General features: G+C 44.4%; 1 protein-coding gene across 1 annotated transcript in view; it reads right to left on the bottom strand.

Annotated features, from left to right (window-relative positions):
* The window catches only part of Msn (moesin), a 74,122-nt gene extending 60,516 nt beyond the window's left edge, over nucleotides 1-13,606 (bottom strand). The window contains exon 1 of the mRNA XM_059250709.1: nucleotides 13,400-13,606. Coding sequence (XP_059106692.1) covers nucleotides 13,400-13,411 — 12 coding nt within the window. The 5' untranslated portion in view covers nucleotides 13,412-13,606. The remainder of the gene's footprint in view (nucleotides 1-13,399) is intronic.
* Nucleotides 13,607-21,898: the final 8,292 nt, after the last annotated feature.

Below are 21,898 nucleotides of genomic sequence, written 5' to 3'. Positions count from 1 at the left end.
CAAAGCAAGCACTCAACCAATTGAGCTACAACCCCAACCCCAAAATGTCCATTTAAAAAAAAAATGACCAAGAGTAGTGATGTTCATCTCCATTCTTGTCACTTCAGGGCCTGAGGCAGGACAATTTCCCCAAGTTCAAGGCCAGTTTAGACAACACAGTAAATTACAGGCCAGCTTGGAATATCAAGAATACTGAGAAAAATAATCCTAAATGTGCACTTATCCAATCAGTTTTTTTAAGTGATGGGTAAAGAAGTAGGAGTTCCTAAGTACAAATCAATGTGCCATAGAAAAGCTAAGGTATAACTGTAACATATGACAAGAAATATAAATAAGAACTAATATGTTGAAGTTAGTTTTTGAAGGATTGTTCTCTGTGTGTGCTAAACATTCTCATATGCCATGGGGCACTTTACAAAAAGAGGAAATACAAAAATAAGGCCCATTCTTCTTCTGTTTAACTGTACATTACTTTCCTTCAGTGACCTGCCTGCCTACACTCTCTCACCAAAAGCCGTTTTGATCTACCACTCGCAACGGGTAGATCCCATATGGAGACCATGGAAGAGTGAGGAGCTGCCAACAAAGGAGAAGAAACTGCCTTTATGACCCAGAAACCATTCCAGCTTGATGCTGGGAAAGAAACTTCTTCCAAACAGCACTATCCAGCTTTACACATTGTAAGTCATCAGAAAATCGTTCCTAAAAGGAGGAAGACAGTTGCCAATACTTCAGAGTCCATAAAGTTCATGTTCAGGGCCACTTTCCAAAAGGCTAAGATATAAGATACAACATGGGATTCACAAACCAGTACTGGACCAAAAACAGAGATGACAGGAAGTAAAAGTATGTCCTTTCTTAGGCTCTATCAATGTAACATACTTTCACAACAACTTCATAATTTTATCACCTTTGATCTGTAGGTCTAACAATATTCACATAATGTAGGATCAGTTGAAAGCCCAACACTAAGCATGGAGGGTATATGGAGGAAAAAAAAAAACTCCCTGGCTAGAAATTATTGTTCTTCGTTCCACCCAATGCCACACATAAAGTTTTCCCTCTACTGAGACACCAGTGACTCAGACAAGAGGAAATCTTAGTAATTTAAGGCCCAAAACAAAAGTAATCCCATAGCTCCAAAAAGGCCGTTGTACGAAGAGAGGGGAAATAAGACGTCATTCCCAATCAGTTTGGGTTTGTTTCTTGGTCATCTCCTTCCTGAGAAGTAGGGGCTTCTATTCTCTCTAGAGTCAACAATAACCAAAAATAGCCAGCGACTCTAGTCTTCGGGGTGGATAGAAAGTCCTTGCCCCAAGTTCACTGTCAATAGCTGTGTCCCCAAGTCATTGGCCCACAGTAGAGCTCCTGGAGACAGAATCTGTTTACCTACTGATATCTGGGGGAGAAACATCCTCAATGTTATATTAAAGGGGACGAGACATCTTCACTCACTGTTCTCTGTTGTTACAAATCCTCTTTCTATTCTCTTTAAGAATAAACACATTATCAGAGTATCTGTTTCACATATAAAGAAATGATGGTTCATGGAAATTATTTGTCCAAGGTCGCCCAGGCAGAGGCTAAAATCAGATATCCTGACTCAACCTAACTACTGCATCCACTGTACAATTTCTACTAACAAGCAGGAAGGGGTGTCACAGCACCGGAGGATGACTTAGCCATCACTTGCTGTTCCCGCAGAGGACCAGGGTCAGTTCCCAGCACCTGCATGGTGGTTCTCAACCATCCTTAACTCCAGTTCCAGGGGATCTGATGCCCTCTTCTGACCTCCTCAAGTGCCAGGCATGCAAGTGGTGCAGACATACAGTCAGGCAAAACACTCATACACATAAAATAAAATTTTAAAAAATCTGAAAAAGAAATATTAAAGCGGGGGGGGGGGGGGGGTTGGGAGGGGAATGAGACAAGTGCTGAGACAAGTGCCTGAAGCTTTATGCGTCAAAAGCTCTAGTCTTCTAGCCTAATCTGAGGACTGGGAAAAGGAGGCAGATGGACCTTTGACTCAGCTCGAGAAAGCCAAGGGAAACCTAGGCATACAACAGGCCCATGCCAAGACTTGGCCTTATTAACTGGAAGGCCTTCCCTACTCCAAAAGAATACTTTCAGATGCTGAGAGCCCTACCCCACGCCCTATGCCTTTTCAGGCCAAGCAAGACCACACTTAAGCTGTCAGAGAACTTGGTAAGAAACTAAAGAGGGGTAACTATGCAGGGACAAGAGGGCAAGAAAAGATAAGAAAGCAGGGTGGAGAAATCACAGTCATTCCAGAACTCACTCTCTCAGCCTTCTCACTTCCCATTCCTCCTCCTCCTCTTGGGCTCTAACTAAGGAGAAAAGTTTCCAGGTAGCATTGCAAAAACTTGAGGAAGGCAGTCCCTGTTCTGAAGAACAGGAGATTAGTTGAGGTGAGATGGGCATTTGAGGGGGGCGAAAATAGCCAAATAAGGTTACTTGACTCGTAGGGAATCATGAGGAATGGTTCCAGAAGGTGACATCACAGGGAGGAAGCCTTTAGTCACTGGTTTCCTCTGGCAACTGGCCTCTGGCCAGGAGGCAAACTCCCAATCATAAGAAAATGCCTAGGTTATTGCAGAAAGGCAAATAGGCTAAATTGTTCCCAGAGCCACCTCAAACTCTTCATGAGCACTCTCCAAGTACCCTGAGGAGAGAAGCAAAGTAACCCTGAAGCAAAATGGCCAATATTCTTGTATGCTAGATTCACCGTGCCATGCCCAGGGACCAAGGGCAATAAGAACCTGGGGAAGGAAGCTCTACATTTACATATTTCTGATGTTGCCGATATTCTCATGCTGGAGAAAAAACAAATCCAAGGCAAAAGTCCATATAATTTTTGGTTTTAGTAAAATAACATTTATAGGTTTGTCAGTCTCTCATAAGTATCTACTATGATGGTTGAGAAGATATTTAGCTTATTCTAAACTCTTGAAGATAGCAAAGACTTATACAACCTAACTAATAACAGTGGTACTGGATGTTCCCTTGATACTTCCAACCCCATCTCACAGATTAATTAAAGATTATAACAATTAAGAAAAAGCCTTTAGGTGCACTTCATCAAATACTCAGCCTGCGATTTTTGAAAAAAGACCAGACCCAGGGATGAGGGTAGACTTGAACAAAATGGTAAGAGAAGAAACTACTTCAGCTATCTGAAGAATTACGTGGCTTTTCCAGGCTTGGTGGTACATGCTTTTAAGCTCAGAATTCGGGAAGCAAAAGAAGGTAGATCTCTGTGAGTCTGAGGCCACACTGGTCTACATGGTAAAACCCGATCTCAAAAAATAATAATAATGAAGCTTCATCCATCTTTTTAAGGGTGAACGAAACTAAAGAGAAGAAAATGCTGACCATGCTCCATAGATAAGCTTAATTCCCTCTCACAGGTATTGGCTCCTATTATCTCCCAAATACATAACCAGGATGTAATTTTTCAGGACTCTTCTTTGTCCTGTATCACAAAATGCTCAAACCTCAACTCTTCCCATGATTTGCCTCAATCAGTACCACATAAATTTTCAGTCACATAAATTTCCTATCAAATTTCCACAAGTGAAAAATAAATTTGAAAACAGTATTAGATCTGCTATTTCTGTTGTCAGGCATACCCAAAGACCAGCACTTGGGAAATTACCCCCAAATCTTAGTCTCCAAATTCAAGGTGCCCATGGTGTAAGGTAGGCTCTGGTCAGAAAGCATCATACTCTCTAGCTGTCACAATCACGCACTGAGAACTCATCCCTCGAATTTTCCCCAAACACCTCCTCTCCCAACAAAGTCAATGGGAGAATAGAAAGCCAGTCTTCAGTGAGTTCCATTTCTTGGCTTACTTCAAACAGAAGCATGAAGGAAGGAACCATTTTTCCTCATGTGTGCATGCAGGTGTGCATGCATGCATGTGTATTTCTGCGTGTGCACACTTGCCACAAAATCCACGTGGAGGGCCGGGCGGTGGTGGCGCACGCCTTAATCCCAGCACTTGGGAGGCAGAGGCAGGCGGAACTCTGTGAGTTCAAGGCCAGCCTGGTCTCCAAATCGAGTTCCAGGAAAGGCGCAAAGCTACACAGAGAAACCCTGTCTCAAAAAACCAAAAAAAAAAAAAAATCCACGTGGAGGACCAAAGGATAACCTCAGTTATCAGTCCTGGGCTTCCACCTTATTTAGGAAAGCACCTCTCTTGTTTCTGCCACTTTACTCCAGGCCAATTGGCCCATATGCTTCCAGAATTCTCCTCTCTCTACCTCCCATCTTGCAGTAGGAGCTCAGAGATTGCAGCTGTACCCTTAATGTGGGTCCTGGGGATCCAAAATGAGGTCCCTATGTTTGTATAGCAAGCGCTTCTTCCACTGAACCATCTCCCAGAGCCATTTAGAAACCTACTGGACCAAGAAAAATAACGGATTGTATTAGAATCAACTCACTCAAGTTTGCAAAAACTCAAGGTACAGTATCCTTCATAGACCTTTCAAAATGTTTGCCAATGAAGAAAGGACTATTTCAAAAGGGCACTGGCCTAAGATCACCTGACTTATACCCTTATACAAAAGTCCTATCACTTTCCCACCCAGAATAGTCACTGTGTACTCTTTATGTCACCACTAATGTCCCAGGAAACTCCTTATTAAAATCTATAGAAAATGCCATACATGTGTTTATAAAAAATACATGCATGGCATTTTTAAATCAAACTATTTCTAAGAATGAGTTGGGCCTAAATCTCCAATTAAATGGGAAACTTATAAAGGCATGAATTGTATTCTCTATTCATTGTGTTTATATGCTTTACAGTAATAGTAACAATTCAACAAATTATGAAGATGAAGCTCCTAGGAGATGGTTGGACATCTCAGTAATAATTGGTGATGACGTTTATATGACACTGTTAGATATTAGGAACAGTTATAGCACTTTATATAAATTATCTCACTTAATCCACACAACAACCCTATGAAGCAGGTATTATCTTTAAATTACAGTTGAGGAAAATAAGGTTCAGATATCACCTAGTGAGGCAGGCATGTTTGTTCCATACCTGTGGCTATTCAGGAGGCCAAAACAGAGGGACCACTTGAGACCAGGAGTCCAGAGACCAGCCTGTGCCACCTACTATGACTCCACTCAAAAAAAAAAAGTTCAGATATGGATGGTAGAACATGCCTGGAATTCCAGCACTCAGGATGCAAAGGTAGAAGGATACTTACAAGTTCAAGACCAGCCTATTCTATAAAAGAAGACCTTGTTTAAAACAAAACAAAACAAACAAACAAAAAACAGAAGTGAAGGACCAGAGAAGGGGGATGGAGATGGAGAAGGAAATTCAGACTCTAGAACCAGGCAGCTTGGATTTGAATTACAGCTACGTGACTACTGAGTTATACCTGTGGTAAATTACTTAGCTCCTTTTCCTTTTAGTTCTGGGATGGAACCCAGGGTCTTGTGCATGTTAGGAACAACTCATTGGTCACATAACTGGAATCTGAGTCCAAGCAGTCTAGTCCTAGAGTCTGTACTTGTTAATACTATATCCTTTCTAAGAAAGTCTGAAATGTCATTTTTTTGGCTAACTATCTTCCCCAGACTTGACCCACTAGCAAAGCACCTAGAGGTGAGTGTTGAGAGCTGAGGTCAGTTGACTCCAGACTACATTGAAATGGCTGCTACAGCAGCAAATATTGTCATCAAATTAGAAAGACAAGTTCTATAGTATTCTTCTAATGCAAAAGACAGGTCAAGCTTGAATTCAAAGAGGTCAGAGCTTGATAGGCATGGGGGTATAAGTCCGTATTCCCAATACTTGGGAGATAGAGGAAGAAAGGTCAGAAGTCCAATTACATAGCAAGTTCAATGCCAACCAGGGCTCATGAGATCTGTTTCAAAACATAAAACAAAATACAAAGGCAATGAGTTGGCTCAGCCAGTAAAGGAGCTGACTATCATGCCTGATGACCTGAGTTCAACATGGTGGAAGGAGAGAACTGACTCTGGCAACTTGTCCTCTGACCTCCATACATGCCATAGACAATGCAACATGTGGGAGTGTTCACGCACTTGCACACACGCACACGCGCACTGGGGGGGGGGAGGGATCAGGGAGAGAGAGGTACATGCACATAAATAAATACTTTTCAGAGATTCAAAAAACTCAGTCTTGGTAGTGATCACCTTTAATCCAGCAGTTGGAGAGGTGGAAGCAGGAGAATTAGCAAGGTCATCATCAACTACATAACTAGATCAAATTCAACCTGGACTAGAAATCCTCTTTGAAAGAAAAATATGACTCTTAGGGCAGTGAGGCCTAGTCTCAAGCAGAAAAATGAGCAAACAGCCTCTCCCCAGGTCCCTTCAACCATCTGTCTTCTACCACCCTTCACAGTCAAGAAGGAAGTGCTACAGGGTTCCCAAGAAAAGCCCAGGACTTGAACCATCTCCTTCGTTAGAAGTCCCCGGGGATTGCTGTACAGTCACTAACATGATGGTCAAGTCACCCCCAGCTGAGTCATGAAACACTAAACATCCTCCCTTATAACGGCATCAGGCAAGATGTCATGACCCTATTATCAGCTCACTGAAATCTCTACCTTATTGTGGGCTTCAGTGTCCTCATCGAAACTACGAAGGCTGAAGTAGAAGGCCAGCTCAGATTTTCTGTAGCTCAACATACTCTTGTGGGAAACCATGGTCATCCAAAAATAATTAGATACAGTGAATCTTCGGGCTGAGGAAGCTGTGGGATACTCCAAGTGAAAACACATTTATTTGAAATGCTGCACCCCATAGTGCCTAGTCCTCAGCTCATTGGTAGTATACACCTTAGAAGATTTGTCTTATCTTCACCATCTTCTTAATATCTACCAATACATCTAACTACTCAACTATATTTAGAAATAAATTTCAGATAAATCTTTATAACTTCCAGCTAGATGTGGTAGCACATGCCTGTAATCCCAATACTTGGAGATGGAAGTAGTAGGACCATCCTCCTCTACACAAGTTCAAGACAAGCCTGGGCTATGTGAAACCTGTCTCAATAAGAGCTTTCTCTCCCCTCAAAAAGGAACCTAGCATCTCCCTAACCTTTCAGTAAAGCTATAGGAAATCTATGATGCAGGCACTGTACAATATGCGAAGAAAGGTAGAGAAACCTACACAGGTTTTATTTATTTCTTTATGGAGACAAGGTTGTTCTGTTATTCAGGCTGACAATGAACTCACGATATAGCCTAGATTGACCTCAATCTCACAGCCTCTTCCTGCCTCAGTCTCCAGAGTGCTGCAATTACAGGCATAAGCCACCACACACAACTCTTTACAAAGCTTTTCCTGTTTGCCTAGAGCTTTTCAATAAACTTACCACCTTCACAATGAAGTTTCACTTGCTTGCTTTCTTGCCTAAGTGAGGAAAAATACAAGACAGCCCAAACCTCAGAGAAATAGCCTAGAGTAATCATGCCAGTGTTTTTGGCAGGATCTAATGAAGTGAACCAGAAACTCCACATTCTAAACTGGTACTCACCAAACAATACTGCAAAGTATAGGAAGACAAGATAATACCTTTCAGCAAGCACTATCAACTCTGTATCTCTAGTACGCTCTGCACCTCCAAGGTATTCAAATTCTAAAGAATGAAAGAATGCATATGAAAACAGGAGAGCCAAGGCTATATATACCACTGTACCATCAAGGCTGTCAAGAATATCAGTATTAGAAGGGTCCCTACAGTTACTCTGTTGTTGGCACAGGTCCCTTATGACAAACTGAAGGAGATACTGGGAGCCGACAGAAAGGAATTAGCTAATGGCCCACTTTGAATAACTTTTCTGTTGTTTTATGAGACAAGGTCTCATATTGCCCAAGCTATATTCAAATTCACTATTGAGTGGGGAATAACCCTATACTCTTATCATCCTGCCTCTACTTCTCAAGTGCTGAGATTATCAGCCTATACTACCATGCCCAGACTTTCTTCATCATTTAGAACATTATTTCCTTTATTTTCATTCCATTTTTGCCCTGTGAAGCAACTTTGATGAACACAATTAACTTAAACTAATTCAGTTGTAAATATTTGTACATTTAACAAAATGTTAAGGAAATTGAGACATGTAGAATCTTCCTCAGTCTTCTACTTAATATGACAACACAAGATATTTTAGGAGGCTAAGTAAGGAGATTCTCATACATTCCAGGCCAATCTGGACCAACAGAATTTTTGGGTTTCAAAAACAAAATTTAAAAAGATACCTGCTTAATTTTGTGAACAAACTCAGTCAAGATTTAGAATTTCAGTTATTGGCAGGTGTCTATACATTCACAGAACTTCTTTAAAGGTCCTAGAAACACTTTGAAGAATTTTTTTTTTTTAGTTTTTTTGAGACAGGATTTCTCTGTGTAGTTTTGCACCTTTCCTGGAACTCACTCTGTAGACCAGGTTGGCCTCGAACTCACACAGATCCACCTGGCTCTGTCTCCAGAGTGCTGGGATTAAAGGCATGCAGCACCACCACTCGACTTCAAGGAAAAATTTTTATTTGTTCAAATATAAATAACACACACTAAATCTTTAAAAATCAAAGAACATCTCATCTCCTTATATAGAAGGAGAACAAATACTCTAAGTTCAGTTTTACTTTCTATTTCCCAACACCCGCCATCCAAGTTCATGAACTGCTAAACTGACCCCCCAAACTAAGGGTTCTTCTACCACAAATAGAAGCTGGAATTGAAAAGTTTTTCAGCTCTATCAAGCATGAAGTAAGTGGGATGAACAGCAAAGCCAGTCAATTATGAAAAACCATCCTCATCACGACCTGACCAACGGCCAACCCCAAAGAAGACCACCTTTGTACTGTTTGTTTGTTTTCCCTCTTTAGGGACAGAAGAATGAGGTGGGGGTAGCAGGGAGAAAAGGCTGGGAGTTTAGAAAGAAGCACATGACAAACTCAGTTCTATCTTTCAAAGATCAGACAGAGTCAGATCTATCTTCGAAGATCAAAGCCAGTCAGTGAAGCCATGAAAAGCCCAACCCTGATAGTACTATTGGTAGCCAGATCTCCCCCTCCAGGGACCCTGCGTCTAGAAATTCCAGTGGGGGTGGGGGTGAACTCCCAGGAATATACAATGGGACCTAAGAAAGACTGTTGCCAAGCAACACTATTAGAACAGAGTTCAGAATAATTGTAGCTGTCATCACTTCTCATCCATAGAGAATTAGATTGGGAAGCATGGGGAAAGACCTCTAAATGTCCTTTCCATTTCCACAATCTAGTGAAGCAGTTGGATAAGAATAACAGGCCAAAGAAAAGACATCACCCTTACCCTAGAGCTCAAGCTGGTCTCAAACTTACTGCAATCTTTCGGCCTCCCAAGAGCTACAATCACAAGCATGAGCCACCATGCCTGGCAACACTATCCTTACAGGCGACCATCACAGGCATTTAGAAAATAATGCAATAATCAACACTACCCCATCACAGACTCACAGAGCAACCTTTCCCATCAAGATTAACATGAGAATAAAGACTATTTGTGCCTCGACTTTTCCCTCCCTCTGCAAGAGATTTTTCATACCATCTACACTTTCACAAAGGGTTCAGCAAATTGGAAAATCAAAAAAGTGGAGAAAAGCTAGTCACTGTAACACTTATCTATTATCCTATCATGTGGAAGGTGGGAGGACACAGAGTTCAAGGTCATCCTTGGCTATATATACAGTTAACAGCCAAACTGGGCAGCATGAGACCCTGTCACAAACAAAACGAAGGACATGGCTCCCAGGGTGGCTCAAAGGGGAAACCACTTAGCAGACAAAGCTAACCACTTGAGTATGAGTCCCAGATCCTACAGTGGAGAGAACGACTCCTGAAACTTGCCCTTAACCTCCACTTGTACACACACACCAATAATAATAATAATAATAACAACAACAACAATAATAAGTTAAAGAATATTTCGATGTGGGAGAGACTACATAATTTCATCACTGAAGAGGCAGAAGTAAGATGGCCTGCAATCAAGACTCTCTCAAAACAAAGCAAAGCAAACAGCCTCAGGTGGCAGTTCACACCGTAATTCCAGCAGCTGGGAGGCAGAGTCAAGAAGATGGCTGCAGTTAAAAACCGGTATTTTATACGCCGCCCAGGGCTACAGAGCAAGAACCTGTCTCCAAAAAAGAGACATACTGGGGGCGGGGCAGTGGATGGAGGTAGAAACCTCTCCGGCAACCTTCATTCCTGATCCCTCGCCCCACCCTCAAGTCTACAGGCAGGGCTGGTTCAAGGGTTAGAAGCCTGAAATTCTGCCCCCTATTTGCCAAGTACCACTTTAGTGCCACTCCAGTGGCTCAAGCAATGCTAGGAATGGCAAGAAAATAAACAGTTCTTAGCCCCTGTTAAAGTTTAGCTGAATGCAGACCCGGACGTTTTCAAATACTTCAAGCAGCTGAGCTCTGTGGCTGCTATCATGGATGATACCATCAAATGACCACTGATCACTTTTTCCCCCCAGGCCTGCTGAGGATCTAAAGCTAAAATCCCAGTAAACCAAACAGGTTTTTCCAAGTCTGACCCCTCAAAGACCTTGATTCAAGTTGTCGTCTTCCTGTTGGTAGGCTGCATCACGCATGGTCAGTCCTCCCCTACCATGAGTTTCCTCATCTATACCATGGGAAGAATTCGAATTCGTAGTTGTTCAAACATGGCGGCATATGCCTCAAATCCCAGCACTTGGGCGGTGGAAGCAAGAAGATTAGAAGTTCGAGCCTAGCCTGGGATACATGAGACTCTGTTTCATAAAACCAGTTAAGTAAATAAATAAATAAATTATAACTTCATAAATCATAAAGCTTGAAATAAAAAACTCAAGACCTTGAAAATTCACAATCTGGTTTTAGGGAATCCAAGAGAGTTTCCAAAGTCTTCGAAGGTTTTGTTTTTTTGTTGTTTTTGTTTGTTTGTTTGTTTGTTAAGTTAAAGATGGGAGTGAAACAGAAAGGGTTTCTCAAAAAAAAGTTCATTTATGTTTATTTTATGTGCATGCGTGTTTTGGCTGCATGTATGTATGTGCACCACATTTGTGCCTGATGCCCAAGGAGGCCAGAAGAGGGAGTCAGACATCTGAAACTGGAGTTACAGACAGTTGTAAGCTGCCATGTGGACACTGAGACCGGAAGCTGAAAGAGCAGCAGGAGCTCTTAACTGTTGAGCCACCTCTCCAAGTCCCAGGAAAGGCATTTTAATTTAGAACTGTCTTCTCTCCAGAAGGGAGAGATGGGCTGGTGATATTGTGAAAGCCTGTGATCCTAGCACTCGTAGGGCTGAGTCAAGAGTGCTAGGAGTTGGCAGCCTGTGCTACAGTGTAGGACGTTGTCTCGAAAAGCATGAAAGACCAAACTTAGGAAACTACCAATCAGGAAACAATCCAAGAAAGGCTTATTTCAAATGATGTAAAGCTTGGCCTGGCTAGGAAAAAAAAATGGCTCTAACAGTGAAACTAACCATGGCTAATACAAAGGAAAGCCTTTGATTTTACACTACCACTCTGTATCTTTCATAGTTTAGAAATGGTTACGTACACAACAGAGGAGTGGAAGCCGAGTTTGGTGGTGGCTCAAACCTACAATCTTTGCACTTGGAAGAGTGAAGCAGAATGGCTTCCAAGAGTTTTTAAGACTATCTGGGGCAACAAAGTGAGTTCTAGACCAGCCTGGGCTAGAATCAGACCCTCTATCAAGACAAACAAGCCAGGTACGGTGGCTGTCAAGCTTGTAATCTCAGCACTGTGAAGGCAGAGGCAGGAAGACTGGCAAAAATTCAGGACCAATCTGCATTATGTGGAGAGTCCCAGGCCAGCCTAAGTTATAGGGCAAGATCCTGCTTCGAAAATTAACAACCAACCAAAAAGCCCAGCATGGAATACATGCGCTAAGAAAACAGAAGGGAAGATTGAGGAGGGGTCGGAAAGGAACCTGCTAGGGGTCTTAGGGTAAAGGACACACAGGAGGGCAGCTGAGGAGGAGAACAAAGGATAATTTGACATATGGATATACTTTCACAAAGTATCATTTTACATAAGACCATGAGACTTTGTCTCAAAATACTGAAAACAAAGAGAGAAACTTTGTGTTCCTTAAGGACAGAGTTCTGACAAGCTGAAGAACGACTCCACAGTTAAAGCTGGAATACAGTAAGGTGGGAACTAAACCTCAGTATAGACACAAAGACCTCCCCGTACATATTCACTCTCCTCTCCTCCCAGGGATCCTCATCCCTCCTTAAGCATCCTAGTCACTATCTCAGCTCTACCAGGCTCAGGCACTCTTAGGAAGATGGATGGACTAGCAACACACAACACAGGAGGCCAGCAAGCCCCTTCACCTAAGAGACTCAAGTCGTGCTGGTCATTGGGCCTTCATGAACAAGGACCAGGCGTGACTTGCACAAAAGCAAGCAGAGCTCATTAGTCAAGCACACACCCCTCCCCCACCTCTCCCTACTGGGCATCCGGCCCCCCTAGGCCTCACTCCCTGGAGGCTTCTGCTCTTCTAGCAACAGCCAGTGGGGTGGAGACCAGATCTCTAATCAAGCACCACACTAGATAGGTGTGGCACTCACAGGAGAAAACCCATACCTCACAGAACAGTCCCGAGGGGATAGAGGGGTACTGTGTCTATCAGGGATTTCTTAGAGGAAGAGAAACCTGCCCTCTCTTCCAGTAGCTTGAGTGGGCCCCTCCACAGACTTGTGCCTAGTTAAGTGTTCGCACCCCTGAGTAAAAGGAAGTAGCCCAGCAGATGAGCCCCTCTACATCCCCCTCATCTCCCAGGGGAAAGTAGTTTGAGCTGAGGAGCCCTGGAAGGGGGCAGAGCAGGAGTCGGGGAGAAGGGGGGGGCGGCTGTGGGAAAGGTGGATGGGCATGCGGGATCCGCCCTGAGCAACTTCCTCTCTCCTCCCTGCTTCTCTGTTACCATGGGGCTCTTCTGGGACAGTGGTAGCCTTGCTCCACAAAGGCGCCAATTCCTGGGCCGGGAAAATGTTCTCAGAAGTAGAGTCCTCTTCCCAGTGCCCAACAACCCCGAGTTTCCACTGCTTCATCCCAGAGGCGAGGAACCGGACCCTGAGAAAGGATGGCCTCTCCTTATCCACACTTCTAGTCCGGACACCCCCTCACCCTCTAGAGCGCTCAAATTAGGACCCCACTATCTTCTCCTTCTTAGGGCCTTCAGGGACCATCCGGCATCCCCCCCTCCCCACCCCCCCCACCCCCACCCCCGGCAGGCCTGTGGCCAGGCAAGTCCGCAGCCAGGGCTGCAAGGGTCAAACTGGAGCCCCCTGGAGCGACAGCGCCTGTCCCCGGCACTCACCGTCTTCGGCATGGTGGCGGCAAAGGCGGAGGAGTTGGTGAAGTTTGGCTAGAAACTGCCGGGCTGTTCTGAGCGCGCAGTACACTTCGGCAAGGACTCGGGAGAGCCGGGTGCTCAGATTGGGTCCCACTCTGGTGTCGGGCGACTGCTCCGCTTCCTGCTAACGGGCCACGACTTTGCAAACCCCACCCAGGAAAGAGCCGCCCCCGTTGCGCCGCTCGCTCCTTTATGTGGCCGGGCTTCCGCGCCTCTCCCCGCCCTCCCGCCAGCCTGCCCGCGGCTTCGGGCATCGCCCCGCCCAGCCCGGCCCAGCCCAGTGCAACCACTCCGGCCACGTGGGGGGCCAGGCCGGGGTCCCAAACGCACCCAGAAGGACTCCCACTCCCCACCCAGGCCCCCTCTGCCCCCTCCCACTTTTCTCAACTGTTCCTAGCCCCTGAAGTTTCGACCCTCAGACTCCACCCCCAGTCTGAGCCAGAGCTTTACTGGGGGGGGCCACACCCTAGCAGATGCTTATGCAGCTCTTGACTGTGAGTTACCACTGTTGGGGAACCCGTTGCCCCTTAGAGCTGCCCAATTTCCTCCCTAGGCATCCTTACTGATTAGAAAGTTCCCCCTGTGTACGTTTGAACTCTTCGCTGTGACTTCCAATCACGCTTCATGTAAGCTCCCTGGGAACACAGATCCTCTGCTGTCCATAGCAGCTCCTCAGAGTTCTGCTACTCTCAGGAAACTTGACTAAATTGGCTCAGCTCCTCAACACTTCATTCCCCTCTCTAGGGTTCATTTCACCTGTCCCGTTTCCTTCTACATTGTTTGGGCCCCATGTTCTTCAGAATTGAGGTATTTTCCAAATATCTGTGTCCTATGTTCACTTTCTTTCCTCCTATTCCCAGGCTCAGCTCTACTCAGATTAGTACCGTGGTCCTTTCTTTAGCCCTTCCCCAACACATTACTTTTGTTTGCTCTATTTGTCACCAGAGCTGGCCTTAAACTCATTATGTAGCTTAGGTTAGTCTTGAACTCACAGTCCTACTATGTTACCTTAGGTTAGTCTAGAACCAATAACCTACTACCTCTACTGGATTTCAGGTGTGTGCTGCCATTTCTACACATTCACTCTTTTTTTAACACAGGGTAGTAGCAGTAGCGGGTTGACTTGGACTCCGGATCCTCCTGCTTCTGCCACCCTAGTGCTGAGATTACAGGTATGGGCCCCAACACCAGACTCACTTTCACTTTTTGATAAGTGTATAAGTCTCTCAGGTGAGATATATACCCTCCTGTTCTGGCAACTGTTCAGGAGCATGGCTTGTGTATCTTTTGTAAGGGAAAGTACCATATGCTTCGGTGATGGAGAGTCAAATACAGAATAGTGGAAAGACCATTTAAAAGGGGTGACCAGAACACCCACCTGGCTTCAAATCATGGTTTTATCATTAACTCACCCTGTGTCCTCTGCACTCTCTTGGGTAAGTCCCTTCCCCTCTCTGGCATTGAGTTTCCCCTTCTGGAACAATGACCAAACTACTGGGTTTCCAAGGTCCTTTCCCATTCAAACACTATAAAAGGAGGAGAAAGAAGTAGCCTGCTCAGAAAAAAGCAAAAAAAAAAAAAAAAAAAAAAAAAAACCATAAACGTGGTTGTATTAAGTCTTGCATTTGCATTCAGGAACCTAACAGTTCTATTTCCTCCTCTCACAACTTAACAGAGTCCATGAGTCAACATGCCTCCATTTCTGTCGCTGACACCACAGTTCCTTGATAGGTGCTGGGGGAGGGAGAAGAAGAGCATTCCCTGGCAAAACCTGAGTATCTGCCCCAAGGAAGAGCAGCATCTTTCAGAAGACCTTGGTAGAAGGAGTAATAATAACAGCCAGTAACATTCCTTGATACTCTCATGGCCCATGGACCTTTCCCCCCACAAAGTTAAAGGAACTTACTGATTCCTTCACTCATGTTCACCTAGAGCCTAAAGGATTTGGACACTAAAATAAATACCTAAAATAAAATAAGGTCACTGCAGACTAGTTCAACTTTCTGGAAAGTGGAAGTCCCCAGCATGTCATTCCCTACCTGCCATGTGTATGTGCACACCCACAGCCACACCACACTCCCATCTACTCCCCACAAATACAAGCACAAAGAAAAGCTGGGTAGCATGTCAAGGAGCTGAGTAAACTACTAAAACAATAAAGGAGGCATAGGAATCCAAGTGCAGTGGGAGAGGATGCCGTAGGGTGGGGAAAGGTAGGAGAGGAAAGGAAGTAGTCAGAGTCTGAGGGAGATGGTGGGGTTGGACCCAGGGGAGGAGAGATTGCAATGGTACAAGTCAAAAATAATGGTTAAAACCAGGGGCAAAAAAGAACCAATGAAGTAATGCCTCACATTCCCACTTCACCAGACAGATGCTGGTTAAAGTGGTGATGGTTACTGTGGTCAAGAAACTGGACATTACTGGGAGGTTAGACTTCAAATAGTCTCCCTATCGTCAGAGCGAAGGAGAGGCAGCTGTGGCGCTCTGCTGTTCTTCAGTATGGGCAGGGCAATTCATCTTAGTTCCCTACCTCTTGGTACACCACTCCATGTTTCCATGATCAATACTTCTATTCTTCCCCCCATGCAACTGCTAATTGTGATCATAAGTGACCTGAGAATTATACCCATCTTTCTGGGATCAGATTAATCCCAACAATTAAGTTTAGATATGATCTGGCTTATGCCAGTCTTTGTGGAGAAAAAGACGTGAGAATAAAGTCTAGCTGTTTACATATAGATTGGCTCCTCGGGGAGAAATAGGGAGCACGAGAAGAGTTGTAGATGAGGTAAATTCCTACCATTCAAGGAAGGCTAGACAAGTCTGTTATCAAACAGTAGAGCTAGGTGAGGGCCACTATGAGGAGATGAAGTGCGGGAGCATTCTAGACCCAGTGTCCAGGAAAGCTTGAGACATCATAATCAAGGGACAGGAGACTAAACATAAGATTTAGGGCCTGGAGAGTTGGATCCGTTGGTAAAATGGTTGCACAAGAAGCATGAGGCCTTGAATTTGAATTCTACCATCTACCTATAGCCTGACAAGGAGGTGCATAAGAACACGGCAGAGACAAATAGATTCCAGAAGCTCTTGGGCTAGCCAGCCAAGATAATTAGTGGGCTGCAGGATCAGCAAGAGATCATGTGGTACACTTTTACATAAATCAGTCTTATAGTCGGGTTGGAAAAGACTTGCCACAGTTACATGGTTCTGATTATCAAAACTTGCACTTGTACTATTGCAATCTCTCCTCCTCTTGGTCCAACCCCACCCATCTCCCTCAGACTCTGACTACTTCCTTCCCTCTTCTACCTTCCCCCACCCTACGGCATCCTCTCCCACTCCACTTGGATTCCTATGCCGCCCTTGCCTTTTAAGTAGTTTGCTCAGCTCCTTAACATGCTACCCAGTTTTTTTTTTTCTGTGTGTGCATGAGTTTACGGGCATTGATGGGTGGATATAGTGTGTGTAGTTGTGCACATTCTGAAGCTGGACAGTACTATAAAAGAATATACTGCTGTCACCCCACCCCAACAGAAAAAGTTCACCCTGCGACATAATATGGCTGAGAATATAAGCCAAAGTAACGGGGTACTCTTTTCTTGGAAACGAAACACAGAGTTTGAGTGACAGCAGAGAAAATGTTATCTACCATATAGTGAGTATTAGGGACTCACATCATGTCACAAAAGACTTTTCAGAGCTAGGAATGAGGAGATTGAGAGTCTGGGAAATGAAGTACCTTTTGGAAAATCATATGGTTTCTTAATAACAAGATCAGAAGCTGGGCCTGGGTCGTGGAAATTTAAGTCTACTTTCTTTCCACCAGCCCAAACCCATGACCTCAGTCCCAGGCTGTGACAGGCATACTCAGGGAGGAGGCACATTTTATGATTCCTATCAGCACAGCACCTAATGGGCAGGCTGGAAGCTGGGGACAGCGGACGGGTAATAAGCAGCAGTGACAAGGCATCTTGCCAACATCAAGTGCCTGGGGATATTTATTATTAATCACACTAATGGACGACAGGGAGAGGGTAGGGTTGCTTCCTAGCTTTTCCTCACATAAAAAGTTGTAAGCATTTCAGGAGCTTCCCCCAGCCAGGCGATCAATTCAATTTGAACCAGTGTCGTCTTGGAATATGAAATGGGTCCTGCCAACAGGGACTCCCAGTCTAGTCAGTAGATCCCAGTTCTGTCCCCAAAGACCAGTGGCCAGCCATATGTGACCAGTCTTCATGCGCTGCTTGTGCTCCCTCCGTAAAACATGCCTCGTTCGCACTCTACACTTCTAGAAGGATCTGCCCCATCCCTCCGTCCTGCTGTGTGTGCCACAGTGCCGGCTACCTCTTAGGGGCCAGGCTCTGTGAGGTGTGCTCACCCTCATCCTCCCCAGCAGCTCTGTATCTGTTAGTGGTTTTGTTGTTAGCATCGTCTGTTCTGTGCAGAGTATCATCTTGTTGAATTCTCCTCTGTTGGACCCTTCCCGTTAGTCACCAAGCCATGCTCTTGGTGTGTCTGTCCTTGTAGCTTCCTCCTTGCCATGTCTACCAACAGTACCTTAGGTCTTCCCTAACCAACTGTTTTGAATTGTGAAAACTGGTGCCTCCCTGGTCTTCCTGCCTCTAGGCTGCCTTGCCCTGGCCATCCTCCATGTGGTTACCATGGTGATCTTCAGGAATGGCGACTTTGACCTGTCCTGAGAGTTGGCAGGTGGCCTGCCCCACGATGCACACACTTCCCTTCCCAGCCTTCTTTTCTTCCCACAGCTCCCCACCACAGACCTTGCCCTCTAGCCAGGCCACTCTGGCCACAGGCAGTGTGCTCCCTCTTGTCCCTGGGCCACCTGGGCCTCACCCACATGAAGCCCTCCCCAGTCTCTGCTCCCTCCTTGTACTTTCTGCTTCCCCTTAGCTCCTACAGCACACCCGCCCAGCCAATTCAAGGTGCTCATCAGGCCTCCCTTCCACATTCTCTTTGTCTCCTCAACTGCTGCTCTTTTCTTTCTTTCCCTCCATTCCAGGAGGACAGCTCTTCTTATTTCTAGCCCTGCAGGTTTACCAGAATATATTCTGTTTTGGTCTTATAAGGGCAAATTTGGTGTGGTGTTGGTGCTATAATGGTTAGTATAGCTGCCTTCTAAGGGCAAAGTTCGACTTTATACTTCCTCAGCTTCTCCTGTTAGGAGACAAGACCAATGGAGACAGCTTCTCTTGTCTCCTTACTACTTTCTCAGTTCCTAACAACAACAAAAAGCACACACTATCCCAGCTTACCTGTTTACATACTTTAGAGAAACATTCTGTTGTTGTGCACAGAGGCATTTACAAGGTCATTCACTGCAATACTCTAATAATTAAATAAAACAATCGGAATGGCAATCATTAGTGGGCTTTTAAACACAGTATTATAATACTGAAAATGTAGCTCAGTGGGGCCACACAAAAAAATAGTATATCAATTCAACAGGGTGTTATTCAGCCTTAAAAAAAAAACACAAACTACCATGAAATGAACTTTCATTCTATTATCAAGTCACAGGACAATATTAATTATATAATACCATTTATGAATTATACATGTTTAAAAGTCTCCAGAGGAGAAAGATAAATGGCAAGCTAATAACAATAGTTATCTCTGGAAACAACAGAGGTATTGAGAAGAATAAGGGGGCTGGAGAGATGGCTCAGTGGTTGAGAGCACATTCTGTTCTTCCAGGGAAGCTGATTTGGTTCCCAGAATCCATCTTGGGCAGATCACAACCCTCTATAACTCCAGCTCCAGGGGATCTGAAGCCTTGTCCTGACTTCTGCAGATATGCACTCGATTACAGACAGACAGACAGACAGACACAGACACACACACACTCACACACTCACACACACACACACTCACACACACACACACAGAGTAATTTTAAAAAGTAGAAATAAAACAAATTTTGATAAAAAAGAGTAGCTTTTACTTCTCAATGTACACACTTTATATTTGTTTTTTACGTTCAATTTTTTTTCAGTTATCATAAATTACTGTGGTGAGAGGAGAGTGGAATTAGGGCATGGTATTCTTTTGAGGTTGTTTGTTTTCAACAAGGTTTCATTGGTTGTTGTGTGTTGCTGGAAGTAGATGCTGGGAACTAAACCCAGGTCCTCAGGAAGAGCAGTATGCACTCTTAACCTCTGATTCATTCCTCTAGCCCCTGGAATACTGTAATTCTTCTGAAGCCCTTACTAGCCTAGAACTTGCTATGTGACGCAATCTAGCCTTGAACATGCAGTACTCCTAGTGCCTCTGTCTCCAAGTGCTAGAATTACATGTGTACACCACAAAGCCCAGGATAAATTACCTTTAAAATAATATATAAAATAATCCAGGCACAGTGACTTGTGCTCATAATCCTATCACTCAGAAAGGCAAGGCCAGAGGACTGCAGTGAATTTGAGGCCATTCTGGGCTACATGGAATGTTCTAGGCCAACCTGAGTTATATTGTGTGATTTTGTAATAAAAGAAAAGAAAAAGTTGGGGAAACTGTTCTGTGTTTAAGAGAACGTGCTGTTCTTATAGAGGACCCTGGTTCAGTTCCCAATCTGTTGGTTCCCAATAACACTGTAACTCCAATTCCAGAGCCAACTCCCTCTCTGGCCTCGAAGAGCATCAGACATGTACACGGAGCACACATACACACAGGATTTAAAAGGGAGTTGGGGTGTATTTCAGTTGATAAGATGCTTACTTAGCATCCAGGAAACTCTGGGTTTGATCTCAGTCGTCACATAAAACTGGGTTTGGTGGCACAGGCCTGTAATCTCAGCAAAAGGATCAAAAGATCAAATTACCCTCAACTATATAGTGAACTGGACACCAGCGTGGGCTATATGTGATGTGACCCCCATCTCAATTATAAAAGAAAATACAATAACTAAATAAAACAGAGAAAGAAGGAAGGAAGGAAGGAAAAAAGGAGAGGGAGGGAGGGAGGGAGGAAGGGAGGGAGGAAGAAAGATAGAGGAAGTAGGAGAAGAAAATGTGGGGAAAAAAACTGAGCCGGGCAGTGGTGGTGCACGCCTTTAATCCCAGCACTCGGGGAGGCAGAGGCAGGCAGATCTCTGTGAGTTCGAGACCAGCCTGGGCTACAGAGTGAGTTCCAGGAAAGGCGCAAAGCTACACAGAGAAACCCTGTCTCGAAAAACCAAAAAAAAAAAAACAAAAAACTGGAAGAGAACCAAGAAATTGGCTCGGTGGTTAAGGGTGCTTACCACCAAGTCTGATAACCTTAGTTTGATCCCTAGGACTTACATGTTAGAAGTAAAGAACTAATTCTCCCAGGTTGTTCTCTGGCCTCTGAACGGTACTTTGCCATGTGCACACTTTCGAGCAAATACATGTGTTGGAGGACATCCTTAGCTATATAGTGAGTTGAGACCAGCCTGGGCTACATAAGACCTTGTCTCAAATCAAAATTTAAAAAAAGGTCATGGCTCAGTAGGTAAAGGTGCTTGCCGTGCACCTTTAATCCTAGAATCCACGTGAAAGTGGAAGGAGACAATTTATTCCATATTTCCAGGAATAATGATTGATGTGGGAGGGCCCAGCCCACTGTGGGTGGTACTATCCTCAGGCAGGTTGTATAAGAAAAGTAGTGGAGCAAACCATGAGGAGCAAACAAGTAAACAGCATTCATCCATGGCCTCTGCTTAGTCACTGCCTCCAGGTTGCTGCCCTGAGCTCCTGCCCTGACTTCATGATGGACTATAAATTATAAGTGGAAATAGGCCCTTTTTTCCTTCACCACCTTATTTTTGGGCAGGGTTTTGTCACAGCAGCAGAAACCAAACTAGGACACCATCCATGTTGGAGTTTTGCCTGGCTTAATCCTGTGCAGGTAACTACAGCTGCTGTGATTTCATGATTACCATAGCTGTGTCATGTCCAGAAGACGGCATTTCCCAGAACTCATCCCCATCATGTTTCTTTCATTATTTCTGTCTCTGCTTCCTTGATGGTCTCTAAACCTGGGTGGAAAGTTAATAAAGATTTCCCGTTTAGTGATGGGCACCCAGTCTCTTCTCAGTACATTGATTGTTGTCTCCTCTGCGAAAAGAAGCTTCTCTGACAAAGGTTTATAGAGTTCAGGTCTACATGTATTTAGAAGGAAAACTGATCATTTAGGAAAATCATAATAGCATCTTCTACACTGGGTCTATAGCCTCCCCAGCCACAGGCTTTTGACCAGGATTACAGTCTCACACATGAATTCATTCATTATTGGATGTGGCCTCAATTCAATCAGAAGTCTGTTAGTTACCCCTCTACCTGTTATGTCGCTATTGCAACCCTGGCAACAGTAGTTGGTATTATAGCATGTAGGGTCCAGGGCTGGGCAAGTCCATTGATGCATTTTCTATCCTGTTGCCTATATTACATAGCACCTCTCAGTACTACGAAAGCTAGCCCACCAAAA

The sequence above is a fragment of the Peromyscus eremicus genome, chromosome X, assembly GCF_949786415.1.
Source record: "Peromyscus eremicus chromosome X, PerEre_H2_v1, whole genome shotgun sequence".
Classification (NCBI taxonomy): Eukaryota; Metazoa; Chordata; class Mammalia; order Rodentia; family Cricetidae; genus Peromyscus; species Peromyscus eremicus.
Note: the sequence above shows the minus strand (reverse complement) of the source record. Positions and strands in the feature narration are given on the sequence as shown.